This window comes from Stigmatopora argus, chromosome 22 (assembly GCF_051989625.1).
Source record: "Stigmatopora argus isolate UIUO_Sarg chromosome 22, RoL_Sarg_1.0, whole genome shotgun sequence".
Lineage (NCBI taxonomy): Eukaryota > Metazoa > Chordata > Actinopteri > Syngnathiformes > Syngnathidae > Stigmatopora > Stigmatopora argus.
This window is the reverse complement of record NC_135408.1, coordinates 11,002,678-11,030,152: the sequence shown is the minus strand read 5'-3', so window position 1 is coordinate 11,030,152 and position 27,475 is coordinate 11,002,678. Positions and strand designations below refer to the sequence as shown.

Here is a 27,475-nt window from a genome sequence, read left to right as displayed (position 1 = left end):
AAAACGCAAAATCGGTCAAACGGATGGTCGACGTTCAAATGTGGGAAATTTTTCGGCAAGAAAATAGTCAAAAATATGTTGTTATTTTTTTTAAATTAACGCTTTGGGTGAAATTGGACCGCCTTGCCCTTAAATGGAATCAAATTGAGGCAGATTTTGTAACATATCATAAAATTGGAGATCTCCACCCTCGTACATACTGAACCGTAACGATATTTAAAGGGAACGTTTTATTTAGATTCTTCAATGATTTCGGTTTTCGGGTAGGGGGGCCCCGATCGGATCGAGCTCAAAATTGTAGAACTGTTCAAAGTCCCTATGCCAAGGTACCATTGTGGTATGCAGTATTGGATTTGCAAAAGTAAGGCTAGGCTAATGGAAGCAAATAGAAGTATGCTCAATGAGTACTAGTAGTCGCGGGAGCAAAACTAACCTCCCTCCCTCTCTCCACCTTTCAACTTCCCTCAATCACTCTCCCCATGGACCTGGATTTCCTCACCTCGCGTTCCCACGGCTGCCCCGTCGCACCCTCGCCTCCCGCCCCCCCCACTACACCCCGCCTTTGCGACCACCGTGTCCGCCCCGCCACCCCCTCTCTCTTTTCCCCGTGTCTCCAGGTCCGCCCCGAATCAGGCCCATGCGAGACATGACGGCAGTGGCGGGCAGGAATACGTACATCACGTGCCGGGTCATCGGCTACCCTTACTACTCCATCAAGTGGCTGAAGGACGGCATGCAGCTGCCCGATAATCACCGCCAGGTCTTGTTCGACAACGGCACCCTGCGGCTGACCGACGTTCAGAAGGGCGCCGACGAGGGCACCTACCTGTGTAGCGTTCTCATCCAACCCCACGTGTCAATCAACCAGACCGTTCACGTCAGTGTCAAAGGTGAGTGGACGAGTGGACGATTGAATGGTCACAATTGGCAAAAACTGACAGATACTGGATTTTAGGGGAGGTGGCAGTTTGACCAAATCTAGCTCATTATAAATACTATTTGCAATATGATTTTTTTTATGCCTTATAGTAGGTTTGTGTGAAATATCTATATTTGCTATTTGTTTATCTGGCAACCAGTCCTGGGTTCACCTAGCGCAAAATCAGATGAGAGACCGACCAAACCATAGATGGATAAATATTATTTAAAAATAGACAATGCAATTTCTGGAGGGTGGTGATTTTTTGGGGGGGTCAAATTTATGTCACGATAGATGAGCAAAATAGTCGTTTTTTTGGTAGTTGTAAAAATAGAAATTGGTCCAATATTTTGTTTTATTTTTTTGATCTGCTAATGGAGATTGTTTTTTTTTTTCCCTAGTTGCAAATGAATGAAAGCCAATGGAGCTTTTTTTTTAATGCGTCCACCATTAGAGATTTTTATTTTTGTCAATCCACCAATTACATTTTTTTCTCTCTACGTCACCCAATAGAAATATTTTTGTTTTGGGAATCTCCAAATCCTAAAGGCTTATTTCCCGTCAGTGAATGTTTTTATTCCTGATCAGTTTTGGCCGTAGGGTGGACTCATTGAGCCCGAATGGGGTAACCATGGTCGCTGCGCAGCTGCGCAAGGGTCTACGGGTGTGTGCGTGTGTCTGATTTAATTAGATGAATAATAATGAAGCCTAGATTAAATCCCCCAGATGTCTCAGCTGTAGTAGCACTGCGCCAAGATCTATTGCTATGGCAACGGTGTGACTTCCTCCTGCCAATTGGATCCTAAGCAGAGGAGCTCTCGGGATGAGGGATGGGGGGGGTTAAGGAAGGAGCCCTACTGGCCGATGACCTTCTCTGGACATGGCCGCCGTCACCGCGGATGGCCCTTGACACCCCGCTCTCTACCTCTCTTTGTCCCCCCTTTCAGTGCCCCCTCTCATCCAGCCCTTCGACATCCCCTCCACCTCGGTGGGGAAACTCATCTACATCGCCTGCGTGGTGTCATCGGGCGACATGCCCATCCGCATCACCTGGCACAAAGACGGCCAGCTCATCGTGCCGGGCCCCACGTCGGGCGTGGCCATCGAGACCAAAGAGTTCATGAGCTCCCTTCAGATCTCCAAAGTCACGCTGAAACACAACGGCAACTACACCTGCATCGCCAGCAACGCCGCCGCCACCGTCAGCTGGGAGCGACAGTTGATCGTGACGGGTGAGGCTCTCCGACCGCCGCCCGTTTGACGGCGACCCCGCCGCCGCGATCCTGACGCCGCCTCTTTGTCAGTGCCGCCGCGTTTTGTGGTGCAACCCAACAACCAGGACTGCATCTACGGCAAAGCCGGAGTTCTCAATTGCTCCGTGGAGGGTTACCCGCCCCCGAAGGTTATGTGGAAACACGCAAAGGGTAAGAACGAGACGAGACAACGCGGTTCGAGCCCAGGCCCGATTTGAATGGGCTTTGCGTGGCACAGGTGTGGGAAACCCCCAGCAGTACCACTCGGTCCCTCTAACCGGTCGCATCCAGATCATGTCCAACGGATCGCTGCTGATCCGGCACGTTCTGGAGGACGACCGGGGGTACTACCTGTGTCAGGCTTCCAATGGCGTGGGCTCAGATATCAGCAAGAGCATGATCCTCACTGTCAAGAGTAAGTCTTCTTCATATCCCCTTGATTCACAAGACATTTTTGTTGATTTTTTAGCCCACCACTCTCTTTAAACTACTCAAGACCAGGGGTAGGGAACCTATGGCTCGGTAGCCACACGTGGCTCTTTTGATAAGCTAAACTGTGAGCTAAAATATGGAAACCGCTGAGACACTAGCGCCGCTTCAATCATCTTTTTTTTTAAAATTTGACCTTTCTGCATGCTTACTCATTGATTAGCATCAGGAAAGGAATTCTGAGACTTTTTCTAAAAAATGACTAAAAATGCACATCTTTTCATATATTTTTATTTTTAGTAAATTCTGAGTATGGCTCTCAAAGAATAACATTCAAAAATATGAATTGTTTATGGCTCTCTGTCCAAAAGGTTCCCCCTTGTTTGCGGGCCGCTTTAACGTCGACTTGATTTCGGACCATTTTAGATATAATATTTTACCACTGCCACTTTGATTTAGACCATATTTTTTTTTGCCCTTTAAATTTTCAATGGCGGATTCCTCATTATGTTTTTATTCCTTTGTTTACAAATGTTGCTATAACTTGAGAACATGTCACAACATTCCCCTCTAAAATCGCACAGACAAAATTAGATTCAAATGAGTGGGTTCGCTTTTCTTGGTCGGACATTCGCTCGAAAAAAAGAAAAATCTAGAGAGAATTCACTGAGTTTTGTTCGGACGAGTCCAAATCCCTCAGATATTCACGGCCGTGAATGGCGTTGAAACTTGATCGCTTGCGTGGTGAATATATGAATTAATGATGAAGACAAAACCGCAAGAAGCTTGTTAATCAATCATCTAAGTGTGAGCAGGAGAGATTGGAAGCAGGGGGGTGGAAAGAGGCCAGCACAAAAAGATGGCAGCCAGCGGGGCTTAAAGCGTGAAATGGAGGCGGAAGGAAAAGCCTACATTTGTCGTCTCTCCTCCGTTCCGTTGCCTTGTCTCCTCATTATGCCGTGTAATGTCATTCTTTACACTGACACGCTTTGGTGATTGTGCTCAGTTCCCGCAATGATCACCAGCCACCCAAACACCACCATGGCCAGGAAAGGCCAAACCAAGGAGTTGAACTGCACCGCTCGAGGCGAACAGCCAATCATCATCCGCTGGGAAAGAGGGGACACGGTCATCGACGCCGAGAGGAACCCCCGTTATTCCATCACCATCAACAAGAAGGGAGACGAAGTCATCTCCACGCTAAAGGTCAGATATGGAGCGTGTTTGACACGACACGTCAGATGTCTTTGCGTGTATTGATGTTTTTTTTAAATAATATCAACTCCCTCTAATCTTTGTTTTAATTGGCGCTCACAGCTGAACCCGGCGGACCGAGGAGATTCCGTCTTCTTCTCCTGTCATGCTATTAACTCCTATGGAGAAGGCAGAGGACTCATCCAACTCACCGTGCAAGGTATCTTTTTTTTAGGAGAAATGACATACGCTTAAGCTTTGGACTTTTGAGAAAGCAACTGTAAGCTATTTAACCTGCACCCAGAACCACCAGATCCACCCGAGCTGGAAGTAAGGGAGGTCAAAGACAGGAGCATGAACCTACGCTGGATCCAAAGGTTTGATGGGAACAGCATCATCACCAGCTACGACATTGAGTACAAGAATAAGAGCGGTATGTACCTGCAAGCCAAGCCAAGCCAAGCCTTTGGATGAAAGTAGAGAAAATAATTCTCCACTTTTCAGACTCGTGGGACCACATGTACACAACCCGCAACATCTCACCCACCAACAACCAAGCTAACATTGTCGAGTTGCACCCAGCTTGCGTATACAGCATCCGCATGTATTCCTACAACAAGATTGGTCGGAGCCTTCCCAGTAAAGAGCTGACAATCAGTACAGAGGAAGCGCGTAAGTGATTTTTACTTAAAAAAAGAAAATAAAACCTTGGGAAAAAAAATAATAGAATAATCATTTCTTTGGTCTCACTCAATAGCACCTGATGGGCCTCCAATGGATGTCATCTTGCAGCCCATGACATCCCAGAGCATTCGGGTCACGTGGAGGGTACGTTACTCATTTGACAATTTTTTTTTTTAAATAGTATAGAATTTTTTGAAAAGTAACACATTGTTGTACCCATCTTATATACCCCAGTTACCAAATAGTAGTAACCTCCAAACCATCATTTGGGGCAAGCATGGAACCTTACGGCTACACTGTAGCTTTTTATTGGGTACCCGGACATTTCGTCGACGGACAATTCGTCGCCAGACAGTTCATCGGACGATATGTCGAATGGATATTTAGTCAAAGAGCGTTTTTGTCGAACGGTTGCTTCCTCGCGAACGATTGTTTTCTTGCATAAATAATTTGTTGAAAGCGATCAACCAGGTAATCTCTCACTCTCAAAATTATAATCACCCTAACCTTAACCACTATCCCCTAGCCCGCGACCAATTGTCCGTCGACGAAATGTCCGGTCAACGAACTGTATGGCGACGAAGTGTCCAGCGACGAATTGTCCGTCGACGAAATGTCCGGTCACGTTTTATTGAGCTTGTTCCGCACCAAAACAAGGCGATACCACGACCCCCGATTGAAATCACGTCCCGTAAATCAAGCCATTTTCTCTCCTCCAAGGCGCCGAAGAAAGAGCTGCAAAACGGCGTGATCCGCGGCTACCAAATCGGCTACCGGGAAAACGGCCCGGGCAGCAACGGCCAATACAGCATCGTGGAAATGAAGGCCACGGGAGATAGCGAAGTCTACACTTTGGACAACCTCAAGAAATTCGCCCAGTACGGCGTGGTGGTCCAGGCTTTTAACAGGGCGGGGACGGGGCCCTCCAGCACGGAGATCAACGCGACCACGCTGGAAGATGGTGAGTCCATTGGGCAAACTGGTAAAAGAAGCACTATTGTTGGTGCTATTTGTTTGGCCACTAAAGCCACAATGGAAGGGCAACACTATCGTGCGTTTGTACACGCTTGTAAGCGATGAATGTGATTTCTTCACTCCACCCTCCTCATTTGCATTTGAAGCAAGGCGTCGCTTGTTTTCTATTCACGTGGCTCCAGCTCTGCCGCTCTTCTCCATTCCAGGCACCCCGCTATTCTACCGCATTTCAATTGCGTAGAAAAAAAAAAAAGAAAAAAAAAGGAAAAGGCATGGCCAGCTCTTCGGACTTATTCCTCGCCCGCGGCGTTAAGTTGCTTAAATGTCAGCGCTTCGGCAAACTAGACAGGACGGCGCTAACCTCAAAAGGCAGCTTTTTTAATATTTTTTTCTTGGGCGGGTACGGCGCTAACGCTTTGGGTCCCCTCTCCGTTTTTTCCGCAGTGCCCAGCGAACCCCCCCAGAACGTGCGAGCCATCTCGGTCACGTCGGACGAGGCGGTGATCACGTGGGCGGAGCCTCCACGGCTGACGCTGCACGGTGTGCTGAAAGGCTACCGGGTGGTGTTTTGGTCCCTCTTCCCCGACGGAGGTGGGTGCTGTGGGGGCCGGGCCCAGTGGCCGATGCAGAGTAATTATCATCTCTATCATTCTAAACGTCACCCAACTCACTGTCGATGGCGTCCACGTGTTTACGTTTGCGTTTCCCATCATGCACTTCCTCTATGTTGATGTAATGCCGTGTTGTGTGTTTGTTGTGGTTGCAGAAGTTATTATTATTATTATTATTTTATTTTTTTCCAGTGCTTGATATTGTAGGTGGAATCTTGTGAATTTTGTATAAATCTGCTGTTTGTGCCAAGTGGAAAAATGATACTATTAGGGGTGTAAATGACCATTTCATGACGGAATGATTTGGACTGCAACACAAAATTTGCCAGTATTTAAAAAGTCAATTCCTACAATCAATTTAATATGATATGTGCACGTTACACTTGACAAATATAGAAATTTGGTTGTTTTTTTACAGTGTAATGCAGAAACATTGTGCAGACCTTAAACAGTAAAAGATTAAATATTTATATTTTGCTCAATTACACCCCTAATAGTCTACAAAATATAGTCAAGGCACTTTTTGGTGTATAATATGTTTTCAATAGGATGCCAGAAAATGGTGCCAATGTATTTTAATGTTTTGGGCTGAGCATGAAAACCGTTATTTTTATTTATGTTTTTTTTAATGATACATCAATATGCATGGGTTCACTAACTCATTCCCTGCCATTGACGTTAATAGACATCCACTCCATTTTGACTGACCAGCCAAAATGGATTGGACGGCGTCAATAGCAGCTGATGATTTCAAATGTCTACCTCGCTGCCCCTCAATATACACCAATAAATGAATTTATTTTCAGAATGGGGAGAGATGCAAAATATCACCACCACACGTGAACAAGTGGAGCTCCGAGGACTGGAGAAATTCACCAACTACAGCGTGCAGGTTCTGGCCTACACGCAAGCCGGCGACGGGGTCCGCAGCAACGTTTTGTACATCCAGACGCGCGAGGATCGTAAGTAAACGCCGAGACGAAATTCCCCAAAAAAGAGCCAGACAGATAACGGGCTGGAGCGTAAAATAGGTATAGAAGGAGTCTGGAAAGACATGACAAAAGCTCATTCATGCTCGGAAGCTCCATTAGCGCCGCTAATGAGAATTAAGAGGCTTTGGGTACACACACGCCGCCATCTCGCTCTTACAGCGTATACATAGCACGCGGGAGTCAAGCATCATCCCGGGCCCGCTTCCTTTCCATCAGAACCCTTGCCATAGGCAGAAGGATTAACTCCACTCGGATTAGGACGAATTAATTTTGTGCTTACACCATTGGAGGCGGGATTATTGTCAGATTTAGCGCCGTGTAGAAAGGAGGGGGCAAACAGGGGTTGAAGATGGAGGAGATAAAACCGTATCGCACGGCCTATTGTGCAGGGGGCGATTTATTTTGAGCAGGGAGGCCTGGCAGTAAACGGTTATATTTCGGTGTTGGTGTCAATGTGTTCAGGGGAATAAGGAAGGCCCTTGAATGGAATTGACTTTGTCGCCGTTCAACTGTCTGATCTGGCTTTGTCACCGAACCAGTGATTTACACCCACGGATTGAACTGTCCTCACGTATCGCCACCCGTCACGGCCCCGCCGGGATCAGCTAGCAAATGCTTCACCCTTGTAAAAGCCGCCTTGTTATATTCCACATAGCCACGGACTGGCTGAATAACAGGATCAGGGAGCCTACATTTTGGGGGGAATGGATTTACCAAGCTTTGTTATTATTACACTGTGGTGAGACCTAAATATTTCTGTCAGGAATGGCATCAATTGACACCGTGAACCCTCCAATCCGTAGTTTACGAGACAAAAGGCCGTCCACTGCTATTGTGTGTTTACCGTAAAGTGTTTTTTTTAAGGCCCCGAGGCTTTGGCTTGATTACTTCCAATTGAGCGTATTAAGTAGAATCCAGTGTTAAACTGAAATGGCTGACAGAGGATCAGACATGAGTGTCTAATCTGTTTGCGAGTGAGGAAAACATCGGGTGACGACGGATGGACGGACGGGCGGAGTGTCAGAACTGCTGACCAATGTCTGAATGAACATATGTCGCCTCTGGAATGCAAAGACACTCCTTTTGAGGTCGTTCCGCGGCGGCTTAGTGTGAGGGATAAGACTCCAAATCTGCAAACAAGCCTGATGACTTTAAAACTCATTCGTTGCTATTGACAGTGATACACGTGCGAGTGGAAGGACGGGGAAGATTAGGGTGGAAATGGGCAGTTTGACAATGCAATGCAATGCAATGTAAAAACGGTTCGTTTTGGTAGCAGATCCGTCACTATTAATAACGTTCATGTGATAGTATTTTTTGAGCCCTTTTTTTAGCCCATTGACAGTGCTAGTTGTCTAATTGACTATTTGTCAAAAGGGATTGGACATCCCTTACCGTTAAACACGAGCATTGACATCCCGTGTTCGTGGTTTAATCGACTAGCTTCAATGGCGTACAATGAGTCAAATACTTTAAAAAGAAAAAACTACGTTTGTATTTCTGTTTTTACTCCATTCATTTTGAATATCTTAGCTTTTGTTAACAATAACCAATCACAACCCATGTGTTTTAGAGGAAATGAAGGAAAAACTTTTATTATAATGGCCTATATTTTCATAACCCAAACTCGTCACATGCCCCATGAAGGGTTAAAGGTCAATAGCCATCCACTGTCTCCAGCACTGTCCCCTCAAGGGTTAACATCTGCCCCTGCCCCTTCTGTTTTTCCCACAGTTCCCGGTCCACCGGCCGGCATCAAGGCTGTCCCGTCGTCTCTGAGTAGCGTGGTGGTCTCCTGGTTGCCCCCCCACAAACCCAATGGCGTCATCCGCAAGTACACCATTTACTGCTCCAGTCCGGGCTCCGGACAGCCGGTAAGCCGCCGCCCCCCCGCCGTGAGAAAAGCGTCCGAAAATCGTCGAGCGGCGTAGCCAAAAGTCATCACGTCTTCAATCGTGTCATCGCGCGGGCGTGTTTGCATACGTGTCTTTTTTGTCGCTCTTTGACTGTTTGCGCCGTCGCCTTATTTCCTGCCTTCCCAGATGAACAGATGAGGTTGTCTTGGCAACGTGATGAGACGTAGATATGCAAATGAGGCCGAGAACAAGCTCACACACGCGCGCTTGCCGCATCACCCGGGCGCGCAGACATCGCATTTCAGCCCTTTGCTATTTATACGCCGAACGTGGCGTTTGGCTTTCGGCGATTGCGGCGAGCGCACGCATCCCGCGGCCCATCGGGCCGTTTCGGCACTTTGCCGTTATTCCCAAATTCTCCTGAATTTCCGACGGCGGGCGCCATGTAAATGAGCGCGGGCTGGGAGACGAGGAGGGAGGGAGGGGGGCTGAAAGAAAGACACCATTAGAGGTAGGCAGAGACCGAGGGGAAATGGGGGAGAGTGACAGACGGGCGGGGGAGAAGGGGGGAGAAGGGAGGAGCGGAGGAGAGTATCAGTCACATCGAGACGAGAGTGCTTTTGTCCGTCTTTTCATTATCTCGCCGTATCACTCCCTGGATCACCACAACGCGGCCGCTATTCTGCTGGAATGTTCGCACCCCCTTCAAACACGTCCCCCAAACCCTCCTCTCCTCCCTCCCTCCTATTCCTCCCTCGCCCGCTCCATTCTCGTACCGATTTAGGCCGAGAGGGAAAGAGGGGAAAGCAAATTTTCAACCAGTCCTAAAGAGACCCGTGGATTCAAGTGATGGAGCAGGAGATTGACTTGACACCATGCAGTGTTTTCTGCGCATTGCCGTACGGGGGTTTGCGTGACTGCGGGCGTTTGTGTGTGTGTGTGTGTGTGTGTGTGTGTACATGTGTGTGGGGGGAGATAATATCTTGCGTTGAAATGTAAGCATTTCCTCACCATTACCTCTTAAGAAATTTTGCCATCTGCGCCAATCAAATTCAATTTGAATGCGGTCCGCAGCGGGGTGACAACTTTGTATATTTTGTCAGTTATTATTGATAAATGTTCCGCTTTTCGATCAGGTTTGGATGCCACCAAATGCTCAAAAGAGCAAATGAGGGATCTTTAAGTAAGCTTACGGTTAAGTCGTTTTTGGTTGATCTTGGGTTCAAATATCCATTTTTTTTACGAGATACTACATATTTTATAGAAAAATAAATATCCTATTTTGACCTATAATGATGTATAATAATTGGATTTGAGTTTATTATTCTTGGCGCTTACACATTAATACTGATAAAAGGGTGTTGGTGTGAGGCGTCTATTTTATAGTTAATATGTTCTATTAAAAAAATCATTTATTGTGCCACGTTAAACGGATTTCAAACTACACCCCTTTGTGTGATACACAATAAAATAGTATGGATTACATATGTTAAAATGGGTTGAAATTTGCAAACTAATTAATAATCAGAATCAGGAGTCAAATGGGTTTGGTTGATGAAAAATCAGGGCCAAACGAGGAATTTGAACGAAGCGCGCCTGATGTAAAAAAAATAGAATTTTGATCTCCACAAACTGCGTTTCAGTTCCATTGACCGCGATCAACATGCGAAAGGGAGGACGAGCATGACAAGGATACGACAGGGCATTGTTAATGCGACTTCTAACAAAAAAACTGTATGGCAGGCTCCCAGTGAGTACGAGGCCAACCCGGGGATGCTCTTCTACCACATCACGCACCTGAGCCGAGGAAAGCAATACCACATCTGGGCCGCCGCCGTGACCACCGCCGGCCGGGGCAACATGAGTTCAAAGGTCATCGTGGAGCCGGCCGGAAAAGGTGAGTCTTAAAAAAGCCGGCCTCGTGCGTCGAGCTCGCCGGCCGCGCCGCTTTCGAAGCGGCTATTAAAACGGCAACGTGATCCCCCGGCTCTCGCGCGCCGCTCGCCCGCCCCCTCGCTCCGTCCGCGCTCGCCGTTATTGATTGACAGCTGTAGTATGGATTCGTTGGCAGAAATGTTGTTGTTAATTACGTGCTGATGAACAAGGCCCATCTAGGCCAAAGTCAAATGACCCTTGGGGAGCGGCCAGGAATCAATAGGGGGAGGATCTATGGGCCCAAGATAGACTCAGGTCAGCGGAGGGTCTCGTCTGGGAATAAAAAAAAATAAAAAAAAGGCCGGCCGGTCGCCCGCGCTCTCAGACAAACTAGGCCAGCGCTATCTCCCACAAAAGGTGGGGGTTCAGAAGCCGGCTTTTGGCTTTGTGTGTCAAATACTTTGTCCGACGTACATCTTTGTGTGGTTCTCCGCAGTGCCGGCCAAAATCTTGTCCTTCGGGGGAACCGTGACCACGCCCTGGAAGAAGGAAGTCCGGCTGCCGTGCAAATCTGTGGGCGAGCCGGCGCCAAGCATCAAATGGACAAAAGACAGGTTGGTTTTGGTTTGTTGGTAAAGCGCGGGTCTGACTTTTTGGGATTGCAAAAGCAGTTTACGCTTACTTGACGTCGGGTGAGCTCCGGCACCCCGTGACCCTGATAAGTGGGGTTCAATAATAATAATAATAAGAATAATCGGACATTATTATGAATTATGAATAAATTATGAATGACAAAAACTTTAGAGATGAGATTTTTTGGTTGTTTTATTTCATTCACTGGCTTCCGTTAATGGCATTGGCAGGGAACACAGAAAATATTATTGTATTTATTTAAAAACAAAACAAACTTCAAAATATTTGTCTTCAAAAAGAAGCACTAAATATTCCCGGATTTGACAACAGTATTTTTTGCTTTTGCCAGTGATAGTTAGATTAATAGTCTTAGCTTCTAGTCACTTAAGCAGGCTCTTCCTTGTCAGTGGCAGTCAACGAATCCATTGCCGCCAATTACAAAAGAGCGATTATTTTCTAATTCCCTCAATTTAACGGGCCGATCGCCTCGGCGACGACGCCCCGGTTTCCTTCGACGGGATTCCTTCCCGAGGTTTAACATCTGTCACGTGCCTGTCGTTTGTCAGCGATGACTCGGCCATTCCGGTGACGGCTGACAGTCAGCGGCAGATCTTGTCCAACGGCACCCTCGTCCTGCGCTCCGTCAAAGCCGAAGATTCGGGCTACTACACGTGCACGGCCACCAACACGCTGGGATTTGACACCATCATTGTCAATCTGGTGGTGCAAGGTAAGGGAAAAGAGGAGTGAGGTGTATTCTGCTATTTTCTGCTATTTTTCATTCACCCTCACCCACGTGTCGCCGTCCAGTTCCTCCGGACCAGCCCCGCCTGACCGTCTCCACCACCTCCACCTCCTCCATCACCCTAGCGTGGATCCCGGGGGACAACGGTGGAAGCTCCATCAGAGGTTCGATACCCGCAACAGACATTCTTTACACTTAATTTTGGTGGATTTTTGGATATGATGAAGTACTTTTCTTTTCAATGCATTAACTGCTGCCTTCTGGTGGTCAACAAATATAACTGCATTTTATTCAACAACGTACCCGAGTCATAGACGAACCTTTTTACACCCGGCTGTGTGGTATCGGCGGATGCCGATCTTGTACCGATACCACGTTTTTTTGTGGAAAAAAAAAGATGTTTATTTTTTTCTAATGCTAATTTGCTGCATCGTCACTTGACTGTAGAGTAATTGCGACAATGGCCTGGTCAGATATTGCTTATCTCGTTGACCGGGGCGCTTCAAATTGATTGGACGTCTACTCATTTTGGACAGAGGAAGAACAAATTAGACTTTTTTACCTTGTTGGCTACCATTACCAGTGCTAGAAGTCCAATTCATTTGAAGCGGGAGGGCTGACATTGAACGTTCATTCGCTGAAAATGTTTTTTTTTCAGTGCCATGTTAATACGATACTACGAAATTGCTTACATCTTTTTATGTGATTGATCAAATCAAGTCAGAGGCTGCCATTGGCTGTGTTAGACGCCCAATCCATTTGGACTGAGCTAAGGTTCGCAGCGATCAAACCCAATTCAATTCAAAATTGTATTTGACCAATAGAAGGCACGTATTAGCAGAGCAAGACAGATGCCATAGGGTTAATAATACACAACAAAAACAAGGTGGAAGATATTCTACACATTTTAGCCCAAGAAAAAAAATGTCTAGCTATTCGCCGATCAGTGAATTTGCAGGAGGGATGGATGGATCTCTGAACAGGAATATGGATTCGTAGACATGATCCGTTGCGTGCGTGTGCAGGATTCGTGCTGCAGTATTCGGTGGACAACACGGAGGAGTGGCGGGACGTTTTCATCAGCTCCAGCGAACGTTCCTTCCGCTTGGACAATCTGCGCTGCGGAACGTGGTACAAAGTCAAGCTGGCCGCCAAGAACAGCGTGGGCTCGGGGCGCATCAGCGAGATCATCGAGGCCAAAACGCACGGCAGGGGTGAGGCGGCGACCGCTCGGACGTCACGCAAAAAGTGGCCTTTTGGCGCTCAAACTCTTTGACGCTTTCCCGGCGGGCAGAGCCCGTTTTCAACAAGGAGCAGCCGCTACTCACTCACGTCAACTCCACGCACGCCGGGCTCAACCTTCAGGGTTGGACCAGCGGCGGCTGCCCCATCACCGACATGATGCTGGAGTTCAGGCCCAAGGGCACGTGGGCCTGGCAGAGCCTGAAAGCCAACTCCAGCACGCAGCTTTTCCTCAGCGAGCTGCGGGAGGCCACCTGGTACGAGCTGAAAATGAAGGCCTGCAACAGCGCCGGCTGCGGAAACCAGAGCTCGCAGTTCGCCACCACCGATTACGACGGAAGTGAGTGGGCCAAACGATGGGAAAAGAGCAACAAAAAGAAAAAGTCTTTTAATCCATCAGAGCCAAAATTGAAAAAAAGTACTAAGTTTTCATGAGATATTGTTTAAAAAAAGGTCTATAAGGGAATAACTTGAAATTTTAGGGAATGAATGAATGATATTACAATCAAAAAATTTCAAATAAAGTAGTAGTCTATTAACGAGAAAGCGCTTTAAAGAATTAGACTGAAAATTTAATGAAATGAAATGAACTCTTAGGCATTAAATGACAATTTTTCCTTTAAATCAAGGTTCAAAAATAATGTTACTTTTTATAATTGGACATTAGTCATAAAAGAAGCTCAAATGAAGGTCAAAATGTAATAAAACTGCTATTTTAGGGAGTGGACTGGCTTCCAAAGCCTAAAGTTGTTGTTTCCCACAATAGGCACCATTCCTCCCATCAAATCTGCCCGTGGAGAGGGCGATGAGGTGAAGAAGTTGTTCTCCATCGGATCTCCCGTCATCCTGGTCACCGTCGGCGTCGCCTTGCTCTTCATCATTCGCAAGAAACGTAAAGAAAAGAGACTGAAGCGACTCAGAGGTGAGATGGTCCGGGAAACGCCCGCAAACCATTTTTATTCACCATCCACTCTTCTTCCAGATGCCAAAAGCCTGGCCGAGATGCTCATCAGGTGAGACCGAGCCCCCCCCATTCCTCCAAGTGAAAATTCCAAAATCCACAACCGTATGTTTTTGTGTCACAGCAAGAACAATCGCAGCATCGACACTCCCGTCAAAGGTCCTCCTCAGGGGCCGCGTCTCCACATTGACATACCACGCGTTCAGCTGCTCATCGAGGACAAGGAAGGCATTAAACAGATCGGTAGGGTGCCGATGAAAATTGGGACATTTTTGGGGGGGCAAAAGCATCGAGGCTAAGCATGAGATTGTGTCTTAAAGGAGAGGACAAGGCCGCCGTGCCGGTGACGGACACGGAATTCAGCCAATCGGTCAACCCGCAGAACTTCTGCACGGGCGTGTCTCTTCACCATCAAGCCCTCATCCAAAATTCCGGACCTTTGATTGACATGTCGGACATCCGCCCGGGCACAAGTGAGTCGCGAGGGTTCCTCGAATTTTCCAGTTGAGGGAAAGCGGAATATTCCACTGCAGAAGGGCTTGCTAAAGAAAGGAAAGAACGTTTCGTGGAGTGATTGAGAATATTGGGATGGCAGAGGCGGTAGAGGAATTTCCATGGGACGTTAGGGTCTCCAGTAGAACGACGGGCAGATAGATGACAGTGCGAAAGTGTTAAGATGAGCTTTTTCCTCCCAGATCCCGTCTCCAGAAAGAGTATCAAATCGGCTCACAGCTCCCGAAACCGGTACTCCAGCCAGTGGACCCTGAGCCGACCCAGCCAAAGCCAGTCCACGGCCTCTGCGCGAACTCTGACCTCGGACTGGCGGACCATGGGCTCTCATGCGATCACCGCCACTGAGAGTGACAGCTACAGCGCCAGCCTCTCCCAAGACACAGGTGAGTAGCACATACCTGTCAACTTTTACCTGTTTTCCCCTATTTTATATGTTTTTTAATCATTTCAAATTGTGTACGCCGTATAACAACTTTTGTACGGGATATTTTAACGTACGTTATTTGTAAAACCGATCTGGTTTTACCCATTTGGGCTCTAATCCGGATTGTCTCGGTCACTGGTAGCAGACGAAAACGTTGACGTTGTCGACTGCTAAAATTGTTTTAAAATTCCCCTTTCACCTATCAGCCTTTTCACCATATAAATTTAGCGCGTCAGCAAGCAATGTACCCAGACAGTCATACAGCGACATCTACGGAATTTTTAAATGAGTGCATACTGACTGGTCACATCGTTCACTTGGGAGAACATTTTAGACACTTTAAGTGCACTTTGTGGGTAAATATGTGCCGCTTTGCATTTTTACTTTTTTTATTGCTAAATAAGGGGAATTTCAATCATTAATAAGGCGGCCAGGAAAAGATTGACTGACGTTTTTATTTCTCTTTTGGGGAAATGAGTACAAACGAGTCAGACTGAATGTTTGGAAACATTCTTCTTCTTCTTTCCAGACAAGGGTCGCAACAGCATGGTATCCACGGAGAGCGCCTCGTCCACTTACGAGGAGCTGGCCCGGGCGTACGAGCACGCCAAGCTGGAGGAGCACCTGCAGCACGCCAAGTTCACCATCACCGAGTGCTTCATCTCGGACAGCTCCTCCGACCAAATGACCACCGGCACCAACGACCCGGCCGACAGCATGACCTCGCTCAGCACGCCCTCCGAGCCGGGCATCTGCCGCTTCACTGCCTCGCCGCCCAAACCGCAGGACTACGACCGCGGGAAAAACGTGGCGGTGCCCATTCCTCATCGCGCCAACAAAAGTAAGTGGAGGCGGCCATTTGGGTGCTTTCTCTTTGCTTTCCTATAGAAAGACGAGCTGATCTTGTAAATCAGAAATTAAGAAGTCCTAGCATTCCATCACTGCCAAACCCTAACCCAGTTAAAAATGACTTTCGCCATTAACGATTGCTTTGAAAATTGATGACTATAAATACTGTTGATTGTTTAAAAAGAAATGTAACCCTTAAAATTTGGGATCAAATACTGGCACCCATGCTTGCCAGAATCATGACCAAAAACCGTTTACTGTCAAATTAACATCAAACTCCATTGATCACAGTTAAAAAAATAACAACATTAAATGTTTACATCCATGAATAAAACTAATCTACTGAAAATGAAGCACTACCATTTCTGTATTTTTAATCCAAATGTTTCCCTTTTTTTCTTAACTAAAAAACACATTTTTGACCACGCTCATAGCCCCAAAGACTTATAATTTTACCACTCAAATTGAGAAAGGTCATGAATGCCTATATGGCACCTCCCTTTTTTTTCCTTTTTAAACGACTTGTTCATGTTGGTGGCACAGTGAATTGAGTGTGAGCTATAGTGATCGTTTCTTCCACCGATGTGGCCATTTTTTTTCCCCAGGCGAATTCTGCAACTTACCCCTTTACATGAAGACGGATCCCTTCTTCCGCAAGCAGGGGGAACTGCACGAGCCGTGCCCGGCCGTGCCCCCGCGGGAGACCTCGGTGCGCAGCCTGAGCCAACGCGCCTATCACACGCAGGGCCGTCACAAGACTCTAGACTGCGCCAAGCAACAGTCGCTGACCCTGGGCCACTCGGGCACGGCCACCCTGCCCCAGCGGACGCTGACCATGCCCGGTTCCGGCGCGGCGGCGGCCACGGCCTCTACGTCCAGCACGGGCAGCAACCCCAGCAACAGCGGCAACAAGATGGGCGGCTCCAGGGACTCGCTGCTGGAGAGCAGTTCTTCGGCGCTGGGCCGGCTGCAGAAACAGAGCGCGGGGGCTTACTCCAAGTCCTACACGCTGGTTTAGTCGCAGGTGGGGGCTCGCCGCTGCCTTTTCTACCCGGCCCAAGTTCAGCTCGGATCTAACTTTGCCGTTTTAATCTCCACGCGGAAATATCTACTAACTCCAACTAACAGTTCCGGCCGCCGCCCGACGCAGAGTTGCGGAGTTCCGCCACGCCACGCCGCGCCGTGCCGCCATTGACCATTGGTTCCCTCCCCAGTCGAAAGGAATTTCAGTCGTGTGTTTCCAGGAATATTTTCAAATTTTCATTTCAGGGACTTGAGTTATGAAATGTTTCAGATCGTCGCTCCATGAATATCTATCTTCAAGTACTGTAAATGCCCCACAAATAGCGTATGTACATTCACACAAGAAGCTACTGGAAGCATCTTCACCATAGAACTGCGTGTGTGTGTGCGCGCCTGCGTGCGTGCGTGTGTGTGTGTGTGTGTTAATATTTATATTTTCTCTTTTTTTTTTCCAGGTTGCTCATCAAAAAGTAGATTCTAGAAGGAGCTTTCAAATCAGCCAAAGCAAATCAGGGACTCGTCGTAGCTCTTTTGGTCCACAGACTACTTATTATGTATATTTATATCTATTATATCTATAGATATATATGTATATACTACATAGTGTAGTGGAGTGGAGCGTGATTGTCCGAGAGAGGCGTTCAGGCTCTTCCCCTTTGCCCCCCCCAGTTGAAATATCCAGAGCCCACCACCAGATTAGATGCAGCATCTGCTACCTTTGTCATTCTTGTTTATAGATGAGGTCTTGTACATAAAACAGTTTTGTATGAAGAGCTATTTTCGTCAGAATGGTTAAGGGTAAGCGTCACTCTTTCACCACACACACACACACACACACACATAATTTCAAAAATTGCAGAAAAAAAATCGTCAATCCAGGACAGTTTTACTTTGAATGGGCAAAACACTTGCTTTCCCTTCATGTTTTGATACGAATTTGTCTTTTTTAATTTTTTTTTTTTTTAAAGCTACTTGATGTTGATGTCCTTTGTCCCATTTATTATTTTTTATCATTTTGTATTTCGTCGATCCTCTAAAAACGTGCATGCTTGCTAAAAGGGAAACATTCGAAGAAGAAAAAAAAAGTATGAAAATCAAAAACATCCATAAAAAAAAAATACAAAAAATGTTGAGGGTATCCCAAACATTTTTTTGAGTTGCTTGTTATAGCAATTGCTTGTGTTCAAAAGTACATTTTCTATGAAAAGAAAGCAAAAACTAAAAAGATCATTCTAACACCTTGTGCAATAAAGCTATCTTTCATACGTCACGTTTCTGTGGCTTTCACAACAAACTAGTATTCCATCCATAGATAAAGAAAAGGACCATTTTACAAGATTTAATTTATTAACTATCGTACAGTTCACATAAGGCCTTCATCTTCAAACACTATTTGCTCGGTCAGACAAATTTCACTTTTTTTCAGCTATTTCTTTTCAAGCATCTGCTCGGTTCTTGGACTAAATTGATTCTTTTTTTTTTAATTTTAAGACAGGGAGAAAGGCTTTCATCTCTCTCCTTTAGTGTGTATGTTTTTAAATCATGCACTAAGTGGCCTTGAACCCTTCACAAAAAAATGGTAAAAATGGACTTTCACTCCAAATACACACGTTTCCTACCACTGATTTCACTGGTGTCCCTCCCAAGTCTACAAACAATTACACAGTCACTTTAATTGCAGTTGTAAGAGCAACGTCTTTAGAATGGATGACTTTTAAACACAATTGTGGTTTTTGGAGCTAGTGGAACAGCCAGGAGAAAGAAAAAAAAAAGATCCAGTGATTGAACACACTTTTCCTGTAGCACACGCAGAGCTTTATCTCGTAAATTTTACGGGTTTAAAAAAAAATTTAAAAAAAGGAAAACATTCATCTTCATTTAACAATGAATGATAGAATAAAGTACTTCACATGTGGTGGAAATTCCACTCATCCGTTCATATTGTTGAAGCAGGATTTTGCAGTCATGGTAAAAACTGGACTTTAGACTAGATTGTTACGTTTCAAGAATGTCGATCAGATTCTTCACTTGATCTGCATTGAAACTCATTGGCTGATAGATGTCCAGTCCATTTGGATATGGATTGGATGTCTATTTAGCCATTCTCTAAATTTACAGCAGGAGGAGGAAAAGTCCCATTGGTCGTCTAGCATTGTCAATGATAACCAATGCCTTTTAACCTTTTAGGTTTTTCCATTAGCGGATCTCTTCGCCCATCTGGACCACCAAACAAGAAATGTGGACAAATCAAAGGTAATGCTACACTATCAAAAAAGTGCTTTAGATAAGTATGTTGATATAAAAGAAAAAGATAGAAATTTGATGTAAACAAAGTTTGATCTGCCAGAGCTCTGTTCTGTACAGGCAATGGGTTTGTATGGCTGAGCTGTCCAAATTTAACGTGGCAAAACGCCAAACACCTTGAAAATGACAATCACAATGTTTTCATTTTGTAGCCCAGGAGTAAGAATTTTTTTTCGTGGTAACCAATCGCGGACGTTCCAATGCATACCGTTGTAACGCCGAGACTGCGAGCAACATCCACGTAGGGTTAAAGAAATAAAAACATTGTGATATTATTGTCATTTGTAATACTCTTGGCGTAGTACCCCATTAAAAACAAAAGTATGTCAAAAAATAAAGAAGAAACGGAACATTAAAGTGCATCCCTGGATGTGTAAGACCTCTTACCATTAAAATGAGTCCCCAACGCCTCACTCAAATTCCCTGAAAAGGACAGCGAGTCAACAAATCCAGTGGCAGTACTTCATGAGGACAAAATGAAATGAAAACAAGGTGGCCACAAAGGTCTTCTAGCTTCCAGATGAACCTCAAAAACAACAGCGTGAGCTTGGGGGTTGTGGGGGGGGGGGACTCCACCCCCGATGAGGTGGGCTTGCTTGTTCTCACAGTGTCTCCTGTTCGGCTGGGGGGAGGTGCGGGTGAGAGTGAGGGTGGGCGTGCTGGTGCAAGGAGGGGGGCAGGGACTGCAGCGGGGACTGGGGGGTGTTGGGAGGCGACTGCTGCTGGTGCAAGTGCGCCCCCGTGTGCGGCGGAGACGAGCGGTAACAGGAGTAGGCCGAGCCCCCGCCCAGGGTGGAGGCGGTGGTGGGTGAGGCCGGGAGTCCTCCCAGGCCCGTGGGGGAGTCGATGAGTGGCTGGTTGTAGAAGAAGAATGCACACTGGTGGATGAAGATCTCGATGATTGTCTGGTAGGTGCGGGTGGCCGTCAGGGCGTCCATGGTGGTGAAGTCCGGTCGCATGAGCGTCGGCCAGAAGCAGATGGACAAGTTCTCGCTGGTCATCAGGTTCAGTCGGCTCAGCTGGCTCACCCTGACAAACACGCATTTGGGGTCACAAGTCTTCAACTAGAGTAGAAAACGCGTATTCAAAAGGAACTTTAATCTTTAGAAACGTACTTGTGCAAGTGGCTCACGACGTATTTGAAGGAATCGTAATTCTCCCTGGGGAACCTCCTCAGGACATCCTTCATGGTATAGAGCCGCTGTTCTCTGTCGGCTATTTCTGCGTTGGCAAAAAATGAGTCGGATTTAAAAGGTGCTTGATGAGATTTTTGCAACATGGATTTGTTCTCAAGAGGTGCGGGGAAATGCTAAAAGCTGAGTGGTTTATTTATATTGGGGTGGAGACCCTCCCTGCCCAGCAGTGTTTGCTTACTGAAAGCTTCCAGTAGGTCCACCTGCAGAGCACAAGGCACCAGCGGCTCAGGCAGCTCGGAAAAGAAGCTCTTCAGGCCTCCGGCCACAGTGTTTATGGAGAAGTCTTTTTCCACCAGGTCTAATCCGTGGTCTGCGCCGGGACGCCATCGGTTGAGGAGACCAGAAGGCAAAAGTAAGAAGATGACCAGGTCTAATCCTGACTTTGCTCCGTGACTAACCTTGCTCAAACTGCCTCTGCATGCTTTCCATCTCCGACTTGTTCCCACTCACACGGTACAGGCCTTCTGTGTTGAGACCTGAGCAGACCGAGAAAAGTTGCAGGTATGACCAAAAAACGACTTTGCTAAATATGTACCTCGTTTCATCCAAGAGTCACGTTTGCCAACTTGACTAACTCCACTAAACCATTTCCAGTGCCAGTGTTTGCGTCGTACCCGTTGCATGACAAAGACAAGAGAGCTCCCTACCTGTAGTCTCGATGAAACGGACACACTTCTCAATGAAGAGTGGAATGGGTCTATCTGGGGAGACCACGCTGGCCAACGGGACCCCAAAATAGATGCTTTCCGTAGGCTTGGGGATGGCCGGACGGGGCTTTGATCTGGATTTCTGAGAGCAAAACAAAGGCAGACGTCATTTGAAAGGTATACATCATCCGGTGATGAACACGCCGTACCTTGGCCGTTCGACGTAGACTCTTCAGGATGTTCCTCTTTTTGGGGTCTTCGTTCTCCTCGATCACCAGGTTTTCGCCTTTCAGCGTCCCGAAGTCGTCTTCCTTGGACTTGGGGAGCGCTCCCGTCTCGTCGTCGCTGCCTATGAAGCTGCTGCGGTAGCTGCTGAACTTGCCCAGGCGCTTGGAGCGGTCGCGGTACAGCCGAGGCTTGACTCCCACCGCCGAGAATTTGCGCCTCCTCTCTAGCGAGCTGCTGTCCGCTTCGCTGTCGGACCCGTTGCCGTTGGAGTGCATCCGGTTGGAGTTGCGGATGGTGATGATCTTCCCTTGGGTGCTGTCGTGCGGGACAGAGTAGATGATCTCGTCGTTGCTGGGCCGGGGCTTGCAAACGGCGTCCAAGGGTTCCGCGTAGTCCGAGGGGTCGTAGCCCGCGTAGGCCGCGTCGCCCCCGGGCACCCAGGTGACGGCGGACGGCAGCGAGCGCCGGTGGCCCACCGTGTCCGCGTACGGGTTCCGGCCGACCTTTCGGAAGTCGAACGTTACGCCGGGTTTGGCTCTGGCGTGCGGGGGAACCTTGTTGTTGAGTTTGCTCTCCAGGTCTCTGATGTCCGAGATGAGCGAGATGTCCCCGGAGTCCGAGTCGGGGAGGTGGAACCCCCCGTGGTGGGACGCCAGCGTCCCGTCGTAGTACGGGGGCGAAGGCTCCACGTCGTCTTCCGAATCCAGGTACGTGGTGACGGGGCTGGGAGAACCGCAACGAGGGGAGTACACGTTCTCGCCGGTGCAGGCTTCGGCGGCCACGTTGTCGTACATGTGCGTGGCTTCCACGATGTTGCGCTTCTCCACCACCTCCATGAGAAAGGGGTGGAACATCTCGATCCTGTGGAGGCCCCCGACCACCCCGCCCGATCCGCACACCACGCTGTTGAAACGGCCTTCGATCTCGTGAGCCAGTTCTTCCCCTTGGATCTGCTGCTCCCGGGCGTAGTCGCTCTCCGTCAGCTGGGCTTGGCTGTCGCCCACCGCCAACAGCTGCACCGGAATGATGTCCTGGACCTCGCACAAGAACGCGCAGAGCGTCTCCAGGGACGCCTTTCGGCAGACCGAGTAGACGGCGAAGTAGCCGTGCACCAGCCTGCTCTTCCTCAGAGTGAAGGAGGCGTGATAGGAGAGGACCGATAGCTCGATGGCCAGCTTGTGTCCGGCAACGGTCTGCTCCAGCAAGACGGACGTGCCGCCGTTTGACATGGGCCTGCAGTGCTGACGCGCCAGGAAGGGGGACAGCAGCTGTTCCACGTCGTAGGCGTCGCCGCACATTAAGCACATGACGATGCGGAGGTCCGCCTCGGGGGCCGGCTGATGGGGGGACTCCCTCGGGCCCGGGGCCTCGGGAAGGAGCGGAGGGGAGCCGCCGCCAAAAGACGTACTCCTCCGAGTGTCCAGGAGGCCCCTTAGCACTTGGTTGATTTGGGACTCGCTGACGTTGTGACCGTAGCCCACGCCGGGAGAGGCGGGATCTAAGAAGCTGCACTGCAGTCTCCTGGCCACCTGCTGTCCCTGGGCGATGAGGTTTAAGGCCGTTTCCCCGCCGACGTCCACGTACGAGCCCACGCCCCGTTTGGTGACCAGGAGCAGCGACGTGGCCAGCTGCGCTAGCTGGCTGTCCCTTCGACCTAGCGTGGATTCCCTGAGACGCTCCAGGCTTTCGATCACGTAGGAGAGGGACTCTTTAGAATTATACAGGCACAGACATCCGTGGGGGGCGAAGGTGGGAGTGTGGAAAGAATTGACAGGGAGACGCACATTTCCCTCGATGGGTCGCAGCGTCAGCTCGTACATCTTCCCGTCCAGGACGTACCAGTCGTCGTTGGTGCAGAGGGCCCGGATCTCGTTGGCAAATTCCCTGGCCAGGCCGTCCTTGCCGAGGATGACCAGGTTGATGCGGTCGGCCTTGGTCTCGCCGAATTGAGCTTTCGCGTCGAAGAAGGGGTAACACGTGGGAAAACGAGACGCCAGGAGTTGCTCGATCTTGGAATCTCCGCAGTGGGGACTGCTGGGGCAGGTCTCCTTGGTGGGGTGATATACGAAATGGATATGCTTCAAGACCAGGGCGTCTCTTTCGGCCGGGAGTTTTTGCAGCACCTTGAACCTCTGCTCCTCCACCAAGACTTCCTGAATGGCGCCCATCTTCTCTTTGCTGGGCTTGGCGTCCACTTCCAGTTCATAAAAAAGCTCAGAGTACTCCAGCAACAGTTCCTGAAAATCTTCTTTGGCCCGGTCGATGATCTCCTTCTGATGACGGTTGTAAAGGTCCAAGTACTCAGGTTCCTCCAGCCACTGGTAGAACTCTTCGTTCATGATGAAGCTGCGGGCCTCCTCCCAGGGCCTCCCGGGGGTGACGAAGGGAGAAGAGGCCAGCTTGCGTCTGAACTCCAACCTCATCTCCGCCCGTCGGCACTCGTTACGCAAGTGCTCCAGGTGAGCGTTGAATAGTTCCTCCGCCTCGTCCGTCTCCAGAAGGTCCGACGGGATCCGCTCGTCCTCCATGTTGTCGATGTGCGACGTATCCTCCCACGGCGAGTCCTCCAGGACGACGAACCAATGGGCGAAGTGCTGCTTGGACTCGAGGACCTTCTGCACGCCGGACCAGCTGAGCTGATCGATCTCATCCAGGTCAGGCACCAAAGAACTAAGGGCCAGAGGGAGCGTGCTCAGGTAGATTTTCCGCCGCCGCTCGATATGTTCCTGCTTGAGACGGTAAACGTGTTGCTGGAACAGCTTCTTGCACTTGGCCGTCCCTTCCAAGAAGACGTAGTCTTTGTACTCCGGGGAGGCGTTCATGCGTCGACTGGTGTTGAGCCAGCTTTCGTTGTGATTCTTCACAATCCGGTTGATCAACCATTCGTAGCGATCCTTGGCGGAGGCTATCTGCTGACTCTGGAGCTTTAGCGCTTCAAAGTAGGGGATGATCTTGGGCTTGCCTCTGCTTTTGTCTATTAGCTGAACCAGAGTCAGGAAGGCCAGGTCCACGTTGATGTTGGAACGAGCGGAGGTCTCCACTACCGGAAGGCTCTTTTTGGTGATGCCGAAGGTGTGCGCGTCCTTGATGTAGCGCTCGACTCCTTCGTCGCACTTGGTGAGCACCAACACCGCCGGTTTCTTGGTCTTGCTCAGCTGACCGTAAATGTTGGTGACGAATTTCAGCTGGTCGTCAAAATTGCGGTTCATGCCGCGGCTGACGTCCACGCAGAGCAGGAAGCCGTCCACCTGCAGCTTGCCCTCCGGCATTTGCTTCTGCTCAAAGTCTTGCTCCAGGCCCAACTGATCGGTGCAGAAGTACATGAGCTTCTCGGCCGAGGCCAACTTGGTGGCGGCCGCCCGCTTGATGTAGGGCTGCATGGCGGTGCTACGGTGCGGCTGGAACGTCTGGTCGTCGATGAATTCAGTTTGCTCCACCACGTGCATTCTACACTCGGGCCCTTCCTCCAGGAGCCGCGAGACCTCGCCCCAAAACAGAAAGTGATCATTGTTGACCACCCGACCCCCAAAGTCGCTGGTGCTCAGAACGGACGTGTGGTCCAAGTAGAAGTCGTCTGCGCTGGGCCTGACGTACCTATTGCACAGGCAGGACTTCCCCACGCCGCATTGGCCTTTTTCTTTCTCCGTACCCGACAGTCCCACCACGATGAGGTTGTAAATGGGGGGCCGAACATCTTGCTTTTTGGCCATCATAATCTAGCCACGATCATCCTGCGATAGACAGGCACGGTGTAGAATGTCGGCTTGAAGGTTTGTCCATATAGTAGCTGAAGGGCTCAAATTTCAGTTCCTTTCAAAGTCAGGTCCTGTAAGATAAAGAAAGAAAAGAAGCTTTAGCCGAGAGCTTTACATCGATTGGATACAATGATACGTACACGTCTAAAATAATCGCTCATACGCATACGTCAATACGAAGCAGTTTGGACGGTTTTGCATTTCTTACATCTGAACCGAAGGCCATTTTAAAATGAAAAAAGCATTGTTAGTTTTATCGATCATCGTTTAATAAGCAATACGAGGCCTTCCAACTCATTGAAGTCAATCAGGAGAGGAGGGCATTTTGAAACACAAAGAAATAACTATTCCTAGTCCACATTGCTCAGCTGGGCTAGGCCTGACAACCCCAAAGAAATCCACGCACGCACCTTGGGGTGGATCGTCCAAAAATAATCGATGGATAATCCAATTCTCGTTTTTTTATGCGCAAAGGGCGGCAAGTCACGGGGATGCTGAGCACGTCAGTCTATATAATGAGATTGCAGACGCATTCAGGAAATCGGTGCTGGCTAGCGTCCTTATAAAAAGGTGCTTTATTTACCCAGCTGTCTAGCGTGGAACACACCGGCGCACTAAAGCCATAAATAAGAAGAGGGCGTGCGTGCGTGCGTGCGTGCATAGCGTCGCATCTCTTGTCCCTTTCTCTTACCGCATCTGTCAGGCCAGCTTGCCGCAGCCCAGCCGAACCGCCTGATGTGCAACCGTATAAAAAAACATCCTATATCACCAATTTCCAAATCTATACCGAGCGCATGTGTCATTGTGAACGTGTATACCGTGATACCGTAGTTGTCCGTTCTTGTCTTCTCCTCTTCGGCATCACTTGCGCCCTTCACCGTTGCAAGTCAAAAAAAAATCCCCGGAAAGGCTAGAAATATCCAAAAAGAAAACGATCCGATGTGGTTTTAGCTTGTGCTGAAATCCTCCGGCGTGCGAAATTGAAATGCTACTAAGAATTCGCCTATCCTGGCGTCACCACGTTGCTTGGTTTTCACTCATTATCGTGTCCATTGTTGTGCACATTTAAAGCTGGGCCGGCCGCACACGCCTCACGCCAAACAGGCCGGCGACTTGCAATTCAGCAGCCTTTGGGATTCCGGCTAAACATCCATCAGACGCTCGGGAGCGTCCATTCGCCGCTGTTGGGAGGCGATCGCCTGTGTGAAAGTGCGATTTGAGGCTGCTTTCCGATAATGGCGGCGGCAGCGGTGGTGGCGGCGGCGGTGGTGGTGGTGGTGGTGGTGGTGGTGGTGGTGGTGGGGGCCCTCCTCCTGCCCGGACCCAGTCCTCCTCTTCTTTTCTTCGGGAGAGCGGAGCAGTGGAGGCAGAGGCGGCGGAGAAAGGGACTCACCCAGCGGCGCCCGCGCACTACTGCAGCACGCCTAGCCGAGCTAACCACTGCGGGGCTGCGTCACTCCCAAGTCGGGCGCCAGAGGATTTTATTTCTATTTTTTTTAAACAATCTGGGTGTGTTTTTTAATGTTACACCTATCAGCCAGTGTCCACTTAAAGTCGTTCTTGATTTTCTTTTATGGGGGGCGGTCCCAAGTTGTCGCTCACTTTGTTTTCTATGATTCGAGCATTGTTTGCACTTAAATTTGGTTGGTATATTTCAAGTATTTTCATGCATCAATCAATTTTATTGGGCCGGCATTGAGTTTAAGATATGACATTGTCATTATATGCACCCCTCACATTTGTTTGTAAGTGCAACAGAGTCTTAAATAATCCAGTGTATAATAATATCTATTAATTTCAAGTAGTATATTGCCCTTATCTTGTTCTGGGACAACTTGCCCTTAAATTCTTGGAAACTAATGCCTTCAAGTCTTAAGCAGGTTTATCCACAAGTGGGTACCATCGACCAATGAATACGCTGTCGGTGTGTTAAAACCTCTGAGATATGAAATATACGTCAGAGGAGTAAATGGGATGAAATTAAATAGAAAATGCATCTTTAAATAAGTACTTGATGTGTTATTACCCATTGTGACGATATAGTTCATGCGAATTCAGGCGACTGATGTGCTTGGTAACCAATCAGCTCTTAGTCCCACCCACGGACTTTGATGGGTGAGTTTGACAGTTAAAATTCGTGAACTGCTGCGACTGCACGTGATTACTC

The 27,475-nt window shown here is 48.5% G+C and overlaps 2 protein-coding genes across 4 annotated transcripts in view; one reads left to right on the top strand and one right to left on the bottom strand.

Annotated features, from left to right (window-relative positions):
- The window catches only part of LOC144067749 (cell adhesion molecule DSCAML1-like), a 42,947-nt gene extending 24,499 nt beyond the window's left edge, over positions 1–18,448 (top strand). Inside the window, exons 8-33 of one of the 2 annotated variants that reach the window (XM_077591658.1) lie at positions 618–890; positions 1,867–2,151; positions 2,224–2,343; positions 2,411–2,587; positions 3,608–3,807; positions 3,919–4,015; positions 4,100–4,228; positions 4,300–4,467; positions 4,553–4,623; positions 5,200–5,440; positions 5,899–6,045; positions 6,872–7,027; positions 8,792–8,931; positions 10,657–10,810; positions 11,285–11,402; positions 11,988–12,151; positions 12,232–12,330; positions 13,192–13,380; positions 13,461–13,748; positions 14,175–14,330; positions 14,391–14,421; positions 14,494–14,612; positions 14,690–14,842; positions 15,065–15,265; positions 15,836–16,147; positions 16,761–18,448. In XM_077591658.1, the coding sequence (XP_077447784.1) occupies positions 618–890; positions 1,867–2,151; positions 2,224–2,343; positions 2,411–2,587; positions 3,608–3,807; positions 3,919–4,015; positions 4,100–4,228; positions 4,300–4,467; positions 4,553–4,623; positions 5,200–5,440; positions 5,899–6,045; positions 6,872–7,027; positions 8,792–8,931; positions 10,657–10,810; positions 11,285–11,402; positions 11,988–12,151; positions 12,232–12,330; positions 13,192–13,380; positions 13,461–13,748; positions 14,175–14,330; positions 14,391–14,421; positions 14,494–14,612; positions 14,690–14,842; positions 15,065–15,265; positions 15,836–16,147; positions 16,761–17,173 (4,601 nt within the window). In that variant the 3' untranslated portion in view covers positions 17,174–18,448. Of the gene's footprint in view, positions 1–617; positions 891–1,866; positions 2,152–2,223; positions 2,344–2,410; positions 2,588–3,607; positions 3,808–3,918; positions 4,016–4,099; positions 4,229–4,299; positions 4,468–4,552; positions 4,624–5,199; positions 5,441–5,898; positions 6,085–6,871; positions 7,028–8,791; positions 8,932–10,656; positions 10,811–11,284; positions 11,403–11,987; positions 12,152–12,231; positions 12,331–13,191; positions 13,381–13,460; positions 13,749–14,174; positions 14,331–14,390; positions 14,422–14,493; positions 14,613–14,689; positions 14,843–15,064; positions 15,266–15,835; positions 16,148–16,760 lie in introns of both variants that reach the window. The other variant, XM_077591657.1, reaches the window with a different exon arrangement.
- A 58-nt stretch (positions 18,449–18,506) lies between these two features.
- Positions 18,507–26,747, bottom strand: arhgap35b (Rho GTPase activating protein 35b). Of its 2 annotated transcripts, none has more exons than XM_077591659.1 (7): positions 26,127–26,747; positions 21,535–25,379; positions 21,326–21,467; positions 21,077–21,154; positions 20,857–20,988; positions 20,598–20,703; positions 18,507–20,511 (listed from the first exon to the last, which is right to left on the bottom strand). In XM_077591659.1, exons 2-7 carry the CDS (start codon positions 25,264–25,266, stop codon positions 20,085–20,087), a joined length of 4,617 nt encoding a protein of 1,538 aa, XP_077447785.1. In that variant the 5' UTR covers positions 25,267–25,379; positions 26,127–26,747; the 3' UTR covers positions 18,507–20,084. The 2 variants fall into 2 exon arrangements, with proteins under 2 accessions (XP_077447785.1, XP_077447786.1); XM_077591660.1 differs by having other exon boundaries at positions 26,135–26,747.
- Between the last annotated feature and the right edge of the window lie 728 nt (positions 26,748–27,475).